The following is a 15,116-nucleotide window of genomic DNA, read 5'->3' as shown; positions in this document are numbered from 1 at the left end:
ATGAAACAAGAGGAGAACAAACTGGAAATTGCAGCTGTCAGACCTATTTATTTCGTCTTTACTTTGCTTGTGGGAAACCAACAAGTTGCAAATGGTGATTATATGATGCAGTTTGCTGCAATAATCCCAATCTTGAGCTGCTGGGTACCCAAATGCCCAGATTGTGATCACTTGACTATGGGAACACTGCAATGGCCAAAACTTTGAGGACAGATAGTAAGTTCCTTTTTCAGCACCACAATAACCTTGAACAAGAGCTGAAGAATGGAAATAAGTTGATGACTACTTGTGTTCGTATTAAAAAATTGCGGAAATACAATTACCATTTTGGATCCTTTTTGGACACTTGGTGGCAATGTCATAAAGCTCAAAAATTCTTGAAGATGATTTCATTTATAATTAAACAAATATCAACACTTCCTTTTGCCAATACTTAAGCATTAAGGTAAAGGTAAAGGTTCTCCTCGCATATATGTTCTAGTTGTTCCCAACTCTAGGGCGCAGTGCTCATCTCCGTTTGAAAGATGAGCCAGCGCTGTCCGAAGATGTCTCCATGGTCATGTGAGTGGCATGACTAAATGCCGAAGGGGCATGGAACGCTGTTACCTTCCCACCAAAGGTGGTCCCTATTTTTCTACTTGAATTTTTACATGCTTTTGAACTGCTAGGTTGGCAGAAGCTGGGACAAGTAATGGAGCTCACTCCGTTATGCGGCGCTAGGGATTCAAACCGCCGAACTGCCGACCTTTCTGATCGACAAGCTCAGCATCTTAGCCCCTGAGCCACCATGTCCCCACTTAAGCATTACAAACCTTTCTATTTCTGTCAAGCATACAGGGTGGCTTTGCATATGTTAGGAGACGCTGGATTCTCATGCTTCATATTGAAAATTGCATATAATTCTTTCGTTAGAAGTACTGCAGACTTAGATATGGGATAGACATCAGTCAATTTTTAAAAATAAATTGTATTGTTAAACAAGGCTGACACTGAATTAAATGTAATCTGAAAACCTTTTCTGGACTATAATTCTGCACATGAACTAGCACAATACCTGAAGTTGGGATCTCTTAAAAAATGTCAGATTTAGCCTGATCTGTTCCAAAAAAGACAGGCTTTCTCTGATGAGATGGAAACTCTTAATTGTTAATTCTGAATGATAATGGGCTTATTTCATTAGTCCAATACTTTAAACACATTTAAAATGTCACCTTGGCTCTCTTAAAATTTGTCACATTTATGCTCAATTTTGTCATATCAAAGTGAAATATCAATTATTCCGCATTTGATAACTATGCCACAGATATACTTAGCAATAAATCAGCCCCAAAGTTGGAACAAACACTTGAAGGAATATGACATGCCAAATAGACTGTTACATACAACCATTAATATATCTCAGCAGACTTTGGTGGGCAGCTCAAACTTTTTTTTTTTTTGCATTTTTCAGAGAGTTGTGAGAGGAATCTCTAGCAATATGATAAGCCTTGAGATCCAGCATTACTCTGGGGCATGAATAATTGGCTTCCTCTACAGTCATGCTTGTTTAAATGCCATCTAGGCTCAGTGTTGCTTTAGAGCAGAGGACCCCAACCACCAGTCTGTAGCCTGATACTGGGACTGTTGGCAATCGGGCTGTGGAAAAGGCAGGCAAGCGTGCAAAGCTGCATCAAAATCCATCAAATATCCATCTAAACCGTCTGCCGACCTACACCACAGATTGCCTCCCGGCCTCCATCTTTCTACCATCTTCCTACCACCTACTCTCCATCTAGTTACTGTCTTCTCATCATCCCCTTATTTATTTAATGACGGGTTTGTTAACCCCGAGAGGTGGAGGAAGCGAAGACTTAGGGGGTTTTTAACTAGACGTTTTTTATCCATTTTAGGGGGTTCCAGGGTGGGTAGGAGGGATCAGGCCAGGAGGAGGACTTTAGCCAGGCGAACAGGTGAGGTCAAGGAGGGAGTGAGCGGAGCAGGGAGGGGGAGGGAAAATGACATTCCTACAGAGGGTTGTTTTATTCCAACGGTCGTGGGGAGGGGTGGGTGCGAGGACCGAACAAAATCTCGTAGTCGGTTGGGAGACCGTGGCTGCTGGACACGCCCGGTCGCTTGTACCAACCCCCGCAGCCTAGGTGGCCAGGACCTACAGAGCCAGGGCCTGAGGCTGATGCTCTGCAATGCAAGGTCCGTTGTTAACAAGGCCCCCCTCATTAATGAGTTGATCTCAGAGGGGGAGCCGGACCTTGCAGGGATAACGGAGACCTGGTTGGGCCACGAGGGTGGTTTGCCCCTCGTGGAGATGTGCCCGCCAGGTTACCGTGCATTTCATCAGCCGCAGGCCCTGGGTAAGGGTGGTGGGGTGGCGGTAATTATACGGGAGAGTCTGGAACCGAGGGAGTTCACTGTGCCACAGATCTCCGGGTGTGAGTCCCTTGGTGTGAAATGGGGCCCAGGGAGGCAGCTGGGCTTGCTGATTGTATACTTGGCTCCTCGCTATGCATCAGCGGCCCTGCCCGAGCTCCTCGAGCTGATCGCGGAGACGGCAGTTGATACCCCCAAACTTGTGGTTATGGGGGATTTCAACCTGCCGTCGACGGGCGAAGCATCCGAGGTGGCTCGGGAGTTCATGGCTTCCATGACAGCCATGGACCTGACCCAATTAATTCAGGGCCCCACACACGAAGGTGGGCACACACTGGACCTTGTTTTTGTATGTGGACAGTGGACGAGTGATCTGGGAATAGGGGATCTAGTTATTACACCCCTGTCATGGTCTGACCACTCATCTCTCCGGCTTGACTTCCCCGGCGCTACCCCCCACCGCGGGGAGGCGGAACCTGATTGGCCCAGATGGTTCCGCCCCAGGCGACTGATGGAACCGGATAGGTTCCAGACGGAGCTTGGGCCACTTCCTGTAGTCCTGACCCGCTCCCGGGCGGAGGACCTAGTGGCCGCTTGGAATAGAGCGGCTGCTGGGGCCTTGGACCGGGTAGCGCCTTTGCGGCCTCTCCTGCGGCAACAAACCACCCTGGCTCCTTGGTTTACCGAGGAGCTGAGGGTGATGAAACGCCACAAGAGACGCCTGGAAAGCAGGTGGAGGTCCTCACGCTCCGAATCTGACCGAACACAGGTAAGAGCCTATTTATGCACCTACCTTGTGGCACTGAGAGTGGCCAAACGTAGACATTGTGCCGCTCTTATTGCGTCCGCGGATAACCGCCCTGCCGCCCTGTTTCGGGTGACCCGCTCCCTCTTATCACAGAGGCCGCGGGAAGCCCCTTTGCAGGGTAGAGCAGAGGAGTTTGGGGAATATCTGCAGGACAAAATCGATCAGATCCGGAGGGGATGGGCCCCCTTCAGTGGACCAGGGGAGACGTCGGAAGCAAGTCTTGAGACTCCACGCTGGGAGGGGTTTGACTCTGTTGCCCCCGAGGATTTGAACAGGTTACGTGGGCGACTGCGAGCCACCTCATGTTTACTGGACCCGTGTCCCTCCTGGCTTGTACTGGCATCCTGGGAGGTTACACGAGGCTGGCTCCTGGGTCTGGTGAACGCTTCACTTGGGGAGGGGTCCTTGCCAGCCGCCTTGAAAGAGGCGGTGGTGAGGCCCCTGCTCAAGAGGCCTTCCCTGGATCCGGAGGAGCTAGCTAATTATCATCCCGTCTCCAACCTTCCCTTTTTAGCGAAGGTTGTAGAGAGTGTGGTGGCACAACAGTTCCCACGTCACCTGCAGGAAGCAGACTATCTAGACCCGAGCCAGTCCGGCTTTCGACCCGGTCACAGCACGGAGACGGCCTTGGTCGCGTTGGTAGATGATCTCTGGAGGGCCAGAGATAGGGGTTGCTCCTCTATCCTGGTCCTATTAGATCTATCAGCGGCTTTCGATATCATCGACCATGGTATCCTATTGCGCCGGCTGGAAGAGGTGGGCGTAGGGGGCACCGTTCTGCGGTGGTTCCGCTCCTACCTCTCCGACCGGACGCAGTGTGTGTTGTCAGGGGAGCAGAGGTCGACCCTGAGGCCACTCACCTGTGGGGTGCCACAGGGGTCGGTCCTCTCGCCCCTCCTGTTCAACACATACATGAAGCCGCTGGGTGAGATCATCCGTGGTTTTGGGGTTGGATACCATCTGTACGCTGATGACACGCAGCTGTACATTTCCACCCCAAACCACCCCAACGAGGCCGTCGAAATGATGTCCCGGTGTTTGGAAGCCGTCCGGGTCTGGATGGGGGACAACAGACTTAAACTCAATCCCTCCAAGACTGAGTGGCTGTGGCTACCGGCACCCCGGTTCAACCAGTGGATGCCATCGCTGGCCATAGGGGGCGAACAACTGCCCCCCGTGGAACGGGGGCGCAATTTGGGCGTCCTCCTTGATGCCCGGCTGTCGATGGATGACCATGTGACAGCCGTGGCAAGGGGGGCGTTCCACCAGGTTCGCCTGGTGCGCCAATTGCGCCCCCTATTGGATCGGGACGCCCTACGCACAGTCACTCATGCGCTGGTGACGTCCCGCCTGGACTACTGCAATGCTCTCTACATGGGGCTCCCCTTGAGATGCACCCAAAGACTACAGCTAGTTCAGAATGCGGCCGCGCGGGCTATCATGGGAGGAACAAGATACTCCCATATAACACCACTCCTGCGCGAGCTGCACTGGCTGCCTGTGGTTTTTCGGGTGCGTTTCAAGGTGTTGGTTACTATCTTTAAAGCGCTCCATGGCATGGGACCTAGTTACCTGCGGGATCGCATCTCACCTCACACATCTCTACGACCTATTCGCTCTCACAGGGAGGGACTCCTCCAGGTGCCATCCGCCAAGCAGTGCCAACGGGTGGCGCCTAGGAGTAGAGCCTTCTCTGTGATGGGCCCAACCCTCTGGAATGACCTCCCCCCCAATATTAGAACTATTAACGACCTCCGCTCCTTCCGACAGAAGCTTAAGACCCACCTGTTCCAATTAGCTGGCTTAGCCGATTAATAGCTCCATCTTTCACCTCCTGGCAAACATCTTATTGTGGAATTTTTAAGGGAATTTTAATCTTATTTGCATTTTAATTAAATATGGTACAGTATATTTTTTACCTCCTCCATCTATGTCTATGTTTTATGTATATGTATTCTATTTTGATATGTATATGGTTTTTAATAAGGACTGTACACCGCCCCGAGTCCTGCTTAGGAAAGGGTGCGGTTTATAAATAAAAGTTTGATTGATTGATTTGCACAAGCAGAATGTGCGTGAAAGCCAGTGGTGGGATTCAATTTTTTTTACTATCGGTTCTGTAGGTGTGGCTTGGTGGGCGTGGCAGGGGAAGGATACTGCAAAATCCCCATTTCCTCCAGATCAGCTGGGACTCGGAAGGCAGAGAATAGATGGGGGCAGGGCCAGTCAGAGGTGGTATTTACCGGTTCTCAGAACTACTTAAAATTTCTGCTACCGGTTCTCCAGAACTGGTCAGAACCTGCTGAAACCTACCTCCACTCCACAAAGCTGTAAAGGTTTGGGACCTGTGCTTTAAAGAACACCACTGCCATTCTCTCGTTCTGAAATCACCACAATGAGAAGATTGTCTCAAGATCAAAATCATACTTACTAACAGACAATTGATGAGTGCATTGTGGATCTCTAGACATCAACGATATCCAGAATGATGATCAGAATCTCAAGCAATGTATGATTTAACTAATTGAAGCCAAGAGCTGAGAACAAAGTGTGCAGTGAAAATATATGATTTTGTTATAAAACTAAAACGGTGGCTTACTTGTATAGATAATATTCAGTTTGATCCACATGCTCACGTGAAGAAATGTTATCTATAAACTAAGGGAAAAAATAGTTTAGAGATGACCTTCCAGATACATCATCGACAGTCACTCAGATATGGCTGAACATAGCATGATCAGATATAATTGCAATGTAGAAAAAAAATCATTTTAAAGTGGCATACAGATAAAATTATCACTATAGCACTTTCTCTTGATTTGCAATTCTTACTTTTACCCAAAAGAAGACTAAAAACTAGACTAAATATTACCTTGTTTCCCTGAAAATAAGACCTCCCCCGATAATAAGCCCAATCAGGCTTTTGAGCGCATTTGCTGAAATAAGCCCTTCCCTGAAAATAAGCCCTTCCCCGAAAATATTGCAACCCAGCAGCAGCCATGAGGTGACCATGCTCGCCGCCTCCTGCACCTCAAAACTAATAAGACCTCCCCGAAAATAAGGCCAAGCGCTTATTTCAGGGGTCAAAAGAAAATAAGACACTGTCTTATTATCGGGGAAACACGTTATTTTTTGTGTTTAATCTTCCTTTTTATGAGGAAATAGTCTTGAAATAAGGAATGTGTCCCTTTTAAGTATATATAATGATAATTATTAATATTAGCCTAATTATTACTATATATACTAACATAATACTAATACAACAGTATTACTAGGAACAAATTCAGGAGCCTCCAGAAATTGGGGATTGCTTTGATTCATACATACATACATACATACATGCATGCATGCATGCATGCATGCATACATACATACATATATGATAAGGAGGAAAGCCTGTGGCTTAGTGGCCAATACATCTGCCTAATATGTAATACAGCCCAGGTTCGAATCCCAGTAAGGGTATGGCTAGCAGATGAGAGCTAAATAGCTTGAAATAGATCTATACTAGTCTCCCTTTATTTATTTATCAGCACAAATACAACACACACACACACACACATATTTGTTTTCTTAGATTTTCACAGGTATAGGTGTGCTGGTCTTGTTGTATTCAGGTCTTTTCCCACGTAAGATTGAGATTGTCTTGGCCCCACTTGTCTGGATAGCTTTGGTTTGGACAGATATATCTATCTATCCAAGGAAAGCCATGCCTGCAAAATATACAATAAGTCACAAGTCAAATTAACTAACTACTTCTCCCAAAGTCTTAAATAACGCTCATAGTATATATGTTGAAAGCTATTATATGCATGTAGCAATCCAACTAAAATACTACATTAGTTTAAAATACCAAGTTATTTATTTTATCTGGGTTATTTTTGTTGAATTGGATGTCATGTTCTTACCCGAAATAATGTTAAAGAGCTGACCGGTAGTTTTTTTTCATAGGTTCTGTCCATCAAATTGGCTAAATCAGCTGCAGAGGGGGGGAAAGCATCTTTAGTTTTTACTCATTAAAGTTACTGGATGAAGAAACAAAGAAATGAAAACAAAGTATAGTCATTCCAAAAGCTGGGCTAAATAAACCGCCTTTCATGCTACATCTTTACAACGCAATGAAGTGTCATCTAGGCCTGAGAATAAATACACCTGCACAATTCATGGAGGGGGGAGGTTGTCACATTATTGAATTAAAAATTCACATGGGCCATAAAGCAATATTTGGTGCCTCAATTAGCTGTTTAACAGCTAGCAGTGCAGCAGCAGCAGCACTGGAGTTGGTGATGTAGGTGAGGCCTGGAGGTATCTGGCAGCATATCTGTTGGGGCAATGGCCACAGTATATCCTTCCTGGCAGTGCCAACGTTTAGCAGTAGTGAATTTATTGTGTGTATTTAAAAACAAAACAAATGGCAGTGGGCCACACCAGTTTGCTTGGTCATTAAGCAAAGCAGTCACGATGTAAAATTATGTCTCTGAGATGGGTTTAGGCTGAGAGAGAGTGACTGCCCAGAATCACCCAGCCAACTTTCATGGCTTAGACAGAATTTGAACTCATGGTCTCCCGCTTGCCAATGCAGCAGCTGCTAATTTCAAATATTTGATTAAAACAAAACCCTGGAAACAACTATTGTCATATGTGACATTATATCTGTATTCTGATACAGTTAAACCTCCAGAAACTGTGTTGTAGTATTCAAAGGCAACTGAAGGCAGATCAGTTCCCATTAACATAATAATTCAAGAGATGAAGGATCAGATAATCAGCTATGCACAAGGATCAAATTTATCAATCAATGAATACAGAAAACAGCACTTCAGTTTGTATTGTTTTGAAGAAACCTAGCTAAAAAAGAAAAAGTTTTAAAGTCAGTTCTGGAAAACTGCTTAATACGATTTAATAGTTTAACCTCTTCATGATGTATAAAACTCGGCATGGCCTATTTTATCTTTCTTAAATGTTGGAATGTTGTATGGAAATCTCGTGAATAAACTAAAGAAAATCGTAACCAGTTCTGAATGGCATCCATTCAATAGTTACCTATTACCTCCTAAAATAATGAAATCTAAAATTGCCTATTGATTAAATTTACCTTAAAGCTGTCATAGAAGATTCCTGCTCTTACAAATTAGTGGCTCAAGGGATTAGTAACAGGAGATAAAGCTTTTCACTTCCCAAAAATTGCTGGTTCAAAGCTAGCTCCAGGCAGCACCAGTCAATAAAGGCTTACTATGTAATAGCTGCTGGCATACTCTTCAAAATACATCAGTGCTGTTAGCGCATTTTTAAAATGGTACTGCATCAGCATAAAAACAGTTTGCAAGTAGTTTCTGTAAGGATGTCAATATTCAATGAAAGTGTAGGATAAAGTCTGCATAAGTGTTACAGCATTTAAGACACTTTAGAGCAGAAAATTCCTTTAAACGAAGAATATTCACAAAAGTAATTTGAATGCATTAGCATTAATATGCATTACTTCTCAATGTATTTTGCTGAATCTTCTAAATAAAAACCTTGGAAGATGTAGCAGCTTTCCTGCCCCACCAGATTAAGAATATAAAGGCAGTCCTTGGTCTGAACCAGCAAGAATTACAAAGTCCAGGATCTTAGACTTAAAAGACAACGTAGTTTCTTCATTCAGCTGTTTCCCCAGAACCAGTATCCACAATGTGCTGCATCTGATTTTTGAGCCAGCAAGATCCATTGTTTGTTAATGGCCACTGACAGGCTTATCCTTCATGTTGGAAGTCATCATTATAACCTAAATGTATTTTAACTATGTGCCACGATAACCTTTTTCTTTGTTCTGAATTCATAATGAAAATAGCAAGGAGGGGGAAAAATAACTGTTTGGTTTCTCAGCATCATCTATAATTGTATAAAGTGATTCCAAGTGTCTTTTTGTGAGTTAAAAATCCAGATATGATTTGTTTTCATAAATCATTTTGGTTCTCCTTTACTATGCCTTTTTTTTTAGCACATCCTACTTTTTTAATCAATGAAAAGTCCAAACACCATTCTCCTCCCCCTCCCCCTCTCAACAAACTATCTCTACATCATAAAAGTCTTCAATATACACATTGAAGAAACAGCCCTGCTGCAATATGGCAAACCCATCTCAGTTCAGAAGTATGAAGAAGGAAAAATCTAGTAGAGCAGCCACACTGGAAGGATATAAGCTTATTACAGAATATGGCTTTCGGGAATCTGCTTATTCTCACCTTCCATTTCCAAATGTGACCCTTTGCTTATAATGTTGCCTCTTCGGACACTTCCATTAGAGAAATGCAATAAGTATGTAAGTATCATGTTGAGATTGACTGGATTACAAACTGATCAGCGCTGATCAATTTGAATGTAAAAGGATAGAATTTTTGAAAAGACAATCACAAATTTACAACTTTTGTCTCTGGATAAGAACACTCCTCCATAGCTCATCGGAATAGCCTACCCTGGGCAAATGCATTATAAAAACCTGGCATTTAGGTAAACTCTTATAGTATTTTTTTTTTTTGAGACAGCTATAACCTACCAAAGATGACGCTACATTCTTTCTCCTAGACTTGCAGTCTTTCTCCTAATGATTAGTTAAAAACCTAGTCTCACATGTTTATCATTATGTTTATAATTAATTATTTTATTATTTCATCTTGTGTAAGAAACCATCCTTTAGTCTGCCCCAGAGGTTTCTCTGTGCCTATCCTATCCTATCCTATCCTATCCTGCCCAGCCCTAAACTGGGCAGGATAGGATAGGATAGGATAGGATAGAATTCTTTATTGGCCAAGTGTGATTAGACACACAAGGAATTTGTCTTTGGTGCATTTGCTCTCAGTGTACGTAAAAGAAAAGATACATTTGTCAAGAATCATAAGGTACAACACTTAATAATAGTCATGGGTACAAATAAGCAATTGAATCATATTAGGAAACAATCAATATAAATTGTAAGGATACAAGCAACAAAGTTACAGTCATACAGTCGTAAGTGGGAGGAGATGGGATAGGAACGATGAGAAGATTAATAGTAGTGCACACTTAGTATATAGTTTGACAGTGTTGAGGGAATTATTTGTTTAGCAGAGTGGAGGTGTTCGGGGGAAAAAATCCAAATACTGAGCTCTGTCAGTTTTGTTGCCTAGCTGACCTGAAGTAGAACAGGTAAATTTTCTAAGAACAGCACTTTAGGAGTCCTAGACTTTAATCTAACAATCTAAATCTAGCATCCAGGTCTACAGGCTTTAGTTTCTGATTTCCTGCATAACCCAGCTAGAATTTTAGGATCTTAAGGCCATATTGTAGACTGCCTTCTATATTACCAGAAAGCATCCTCATCGCTGGATTTTTCTCCTTCATACTAGTTTTTTTTTTTTTTTGATAACTTAGTTTTCTTATTTGATTTTCACATCTGATTTTTTTATCTTGCAGAGAACTAGTCCCTGCATTATAAAATTAGCCTGATTGGCCATTGTTGGACAAATTGTGATTCTCTTGACTGAGAAATGCTACCACTCACCAAGACACAGTGCCATCTTGTGTTCAAGTAAGATACACTGCACAATTGTGATTTGCAAATGGATACCTAGCAAGCTAATTTATCTACCCTCAATCAATCGAATGTCCTAACTTGGCTGCTTTTCCCCTAACATTTCAGCCTATTTTGCTTTCAATGTTATATTTTGGTATACATAAGAACTTTACGAAAGTTCTGCTACAATGAATTTGTTAGCCTCTAATGACACAGCTACAGTCTGGTACACTACTGAACTGTAAACAGAAGCAGCAGCATCTCCAGATTGGAGCTGTTGAGATGATGGGAAACTGCTGCTGGCTAGAAGAGACAATACTGCTGTCTATAAATGTCCTCTTGGCAATGTGAAAAACAATTAACCTATTTCCCAGTATCAGGAAGTTGCATGTTTCCTCTACCATGAAAGAGACAGCTAAGGATACGGACCATAGATAAAAAGAGATGCAAAAAGACCTGATAACATATAGAATATTCGACATATATTATCTAGAAGAGAAAGCAGCTGCCATAAATTCCTGTGTCCCATACGTACAACTCTGCCATTCACGTCCCTTTGGATTTTATTACAACTAAAACATTGCTGACTGAAATGAATATTATTAAAATTTGTTGCATACTGTATTGTCGTCATTGCTTTCTCAAGTATTTAGCCCCGCATTAACAAAAGTGAAGTAATAAATTTAAATCTAGATCATAGTTCACCATTATGTTAGCTCATGTAAGCTCAAGTTTTAAAAAAACAATACACATTCATTTCCATACCTAGGCTGTGCTCTTCCTTTTTTTTTTGTTCCCATATTGTACTGTCCACGTATGCTGCTGAAAGAATACATCTTTTACCTAATAAAAGAGATCAAAGAAAGTCCTTTAGAAGATTTTCACATTGAAAAATCATTAGTCATCTATTTTTATGCAATATATTAATTACATTAAATGTACCAGGTAATAATTTGTATGGTAGCAATTATTATTTTATAAATCATTTAATTTCTATCATCCTTTGGGATTCAGATTCTATAAAAATTGGAACCCTGATAGAATCTCTGTCAACTCTATAGCTTTAAAATATCTCACAACTTCACCATAAATTATATTTCTATAAAATTCAATAGATCTTACCCAATAAATATTATGATTTATTCAGGTAGCCCAATGATAACTATATAGCATTTTCCATAAAAAGGTTAATTAAAGTTGAAAGGCTAATCTGTTCAAAAGATATTAATCAAAATAGCAATTCCCTGCATCTGATATTGGTACAAAAGCTTTTTTATTTATAAGACTTACAAATTACTGCATTTTAAGTCAACTCTGAATGACATACAATTCCCATTTTTAATTCAAATTGTACAGAATAAAAACATAGAAAATATGAATTATAAGAACAAACATCAATAGGAATAAAGTATAAAAAGATATAAACAAATGCATGCAGTTTATTTCTAGAGTTCTAATAAAAGCAAAAAAATTGACCCAATAACACCTTATATAGAAACTAACTTTCCAATAATGTTCCCAATATTTCTTTAGAATAAATGTTTAAAAAAATTCTGTGATCCTAACCCCTAAAGTGAAAATCTAGTTGTGAGAAGCACTAGGTGAGGATTCAGAAAGCAGTGATGGGAAGTTCCGAAATAACATACTCAATGGTTTTGAGCAGGCAAGACTTAATATGCTGAAAACCTGAGTAACAGTTCCTTCTCCATCCCAATGCTCTCTTTATTATGTACACATATCTAAATCTTATTTTAACCTTCACCAAGTGAAGTCCATGAAAAGTTTCCAAAAACAATGTTGCTATAGTTTAATCTATGTTCCAACTGTTTGGAAAACAGTATGAACACAGCCCAGGAGGAGTTAAGAGTGCAGTGCCAATATGAGCGGAGAAAGAAATTCCATAAAACGGGGATCAAATCTTGCGGCCAAAATTTAATTCAACTAACCAACCAAACCATCTTGAAGATACAATGGAATTTTATTATGCATGCAAACGGTACAGTTTACACTGGGCTCCCAACAAAGCACTGCTAGCTTGTTGGGCAGCCTTAAACAAAAGTAGGGCCATAACTTATGCCTCAGCCTATTACATTGCAAAGGGGCAGACACAGTAAAAAATTACAGCATATTGGAATTCCTTTCTTCTAGGTTGGCATGCTAATCATACTATCTCTAACAGTACGGTCAGTGAATATAAACAGATTTATTGGGCCACAAAAATACCTGATTGGTTTCTCTCTTTGTTGCCACTCAGGGTCAATTCAGCTTGCTGTGAATGGTTACAGGTGGTCCTCGACTTATGACCACAATTATGCCCGAAATTTCCATTGCTAAGCAAGGTTAAGTGAGTTGTGACCTATTTTACAATCTTTTTTGCCACAGTTAAGGGAATAGCTGCAGTTGATAATCATGTAGTTGTAGAGTGAATCTGGCTGGAAAGATTACAAATGGTAATCACATGACCCCAAGACAGTGCAATATATGTGTCAAGTTATATGTCATATGTAAGTTTGATGGTGTTACCATGGGAATGCTGCAATAGTGGTGTGAAAAATCATCATGTCACTTTTTCAGTGTTGTTGTAACTGTGAATGGTCACAAAACAAATGGTTATAAGTTGAGGACTACCTGTACTTACAAGGAAACTTTAAGCAGCTCACACGTATGAGACTCCACCTCTTATAATGTAGTTCACATGTATATGAGGGGGTTACCTTTTGCCAGCACAAACTTGAAGGGAAAAAAGTTAACATACCATCTAGCTGGCTGTAACAGTAAGGTTCATATAGAATAAATACTCATCTGGGTCATATCCCATACATTTAAAACTTAATGAACTCAAATCTCAAAAATGTGGGAGGAAGGATAGAACAGGTGATCCAGATAAAAAGGTTCCAAATCAAGTAAAATTAGTGCATAAGATAATATCACTGCTGGGAAAATATCCATATACAATATTGAGAAATATTACAATTAAGAAATCTTCTAAGAAAAACGAAAAACAAAAATCTTTGTCAATGTCCAGGCTATCTTTTCTATACGATGTGAAGAAACTGTGTCCTTGTTCCGTAGAATAATATAGGATTTATTTTTAAACAGGACAGAATTGTATCACTGACATTGTTACATAAAGGAGCCCTGTCTAAAACCTGCAACCAGAAATGGCCACTACCCCTTTTGATGTACACAGGTACAACATTTGTTTAGTGACAGTCCGAAGTTACAATGGCACTGTAAAAAGTTACTTATGACCATTATTCACACTTACTACTGCTGCACGAGATCAAAATTCAGGTGCTTGGCCACTCCTATTTTTGTCAGCTGCAATGTCCTGGCATCATGTGATCACTTTTTATGACCTTCTGACAAGCCAAGTCAATGGGGAAGTCAGATTCATTTAACAACTGTGTAACTAATTTAACAACTGCAGTGATTCACTTAGCAACTGGGATCAGGAAGATCGTAGAACAGGGCAAAACTCACTTAACAAATGTCTCACCAACAGAAATATTGGGCTTAATTGTGGTCACAAGCCAAGGACTATGCGTATACCTAGCTCCTACCCATCTGACTTTTGTTCAGGTATTAACAATATTGACAAAAGCTAACAGACTGTAAAGCAAGACACTCCCTTGTAACAACATCATTATTTCCCAGAAAACCTTTGGGCCCCATAAATGGCGTACATACAATTGTTGGAAAACAAAAAAGATGAATTACTAAAATGATGGATTACAACGATAAAGAGGGATTAGATAGATTATTGGGTTGTTATGGTGGGCTTTCCCCCCCTGCATTGGCCAAATTATTCACAACAGCTGTTCTGTGTGACAATTTATACCACACTCTCAATCTTTCAAATGTGGCCACCTGCCCCAAAGGTTTCTACCTGTTGTGTAGAGGATAATGAGGGAAATAGATTAATGCTCTGTATGCTCCTAACTCTTTTATTGTAAAAGGGCTAAAAACTATTCAGCCCACAGAGCTGCTTGCAATCAATGTTCTATACCCAAATTGGTGAAAATTTCCCCAGATCATATTCTCTCTATGAAAAAAGTAAAACTAGTTTTTGAACATTTCTGAAGAACTATGCTATGTTTCTTCAGTGTACATGAAATAGGTCAATATAGTGTACTCTATATTGATAGGCTTAAAGGAAGTCACTTAAATTAAAAAATAAAGGATTTTATGTAATTGGCTCAAGAAACATTTTTCAGAAGTTTCACTACACCCATGACAATTCAAATCAGTGAAGGAATAGTATCAACTGCTTTTTGTCCCAAAAGTTTTAAGACACCAAAGTCAACCTTACCCCTCATTTAACTTTCCGGCAGTCTTGTTTTACATTTTAGCAATCAACAATAAAGATCATTTCCTGAAACACATTGTTTGATATATATCCTAAAAGAAAAT

The 15,116-nt window shown here is 41.1% G+C and overlaps 1 protein-coding gene across 1 annotated transcript in view; it reads right to left on the bottom strand.

The window, feature by feature from the left end:
- The window catches only part of MRPS27 (mitochondrial ribosomal protein S27), a 53,390-nt gene that overhangs the window by 37,513 nt on the left and 761 nt on the right, over nt 1–15,116 (bottom strand). Inside the window, exons 2-4 of the mRNA XM_081945205.1 lie at nt 11,469–11,546; nt 7,081–7,151; nt 5,772–5,830 (exon numbers count right to left, since the gene is read on the bottom strand). Coding sequence (XP_081801331.1) covers nt 5,772–5,830; nt 7,081–7,151; nt 11,469–11,546 — 208 coding nt within the window. The remainder of the gene's footprint in view (nt 1–5,771; nt 5,831–7,080; nt 7,152–11,468; nt 11,547–15,116) is intronic.

Source organism: Natrix helvetica (genome assembly GCF_964273705.1).
Source record: "Natrix helvetica genome assembly, chromosome: 2".
NCBI lineage: Eukaryota > Metazoa > Chordata > Lepidosauria > Squamata > Natricidae > Natrix > Natrix helvetica.
This window is presented reverse-complemented; position numbering and strand designations above follow the sequence as displayed.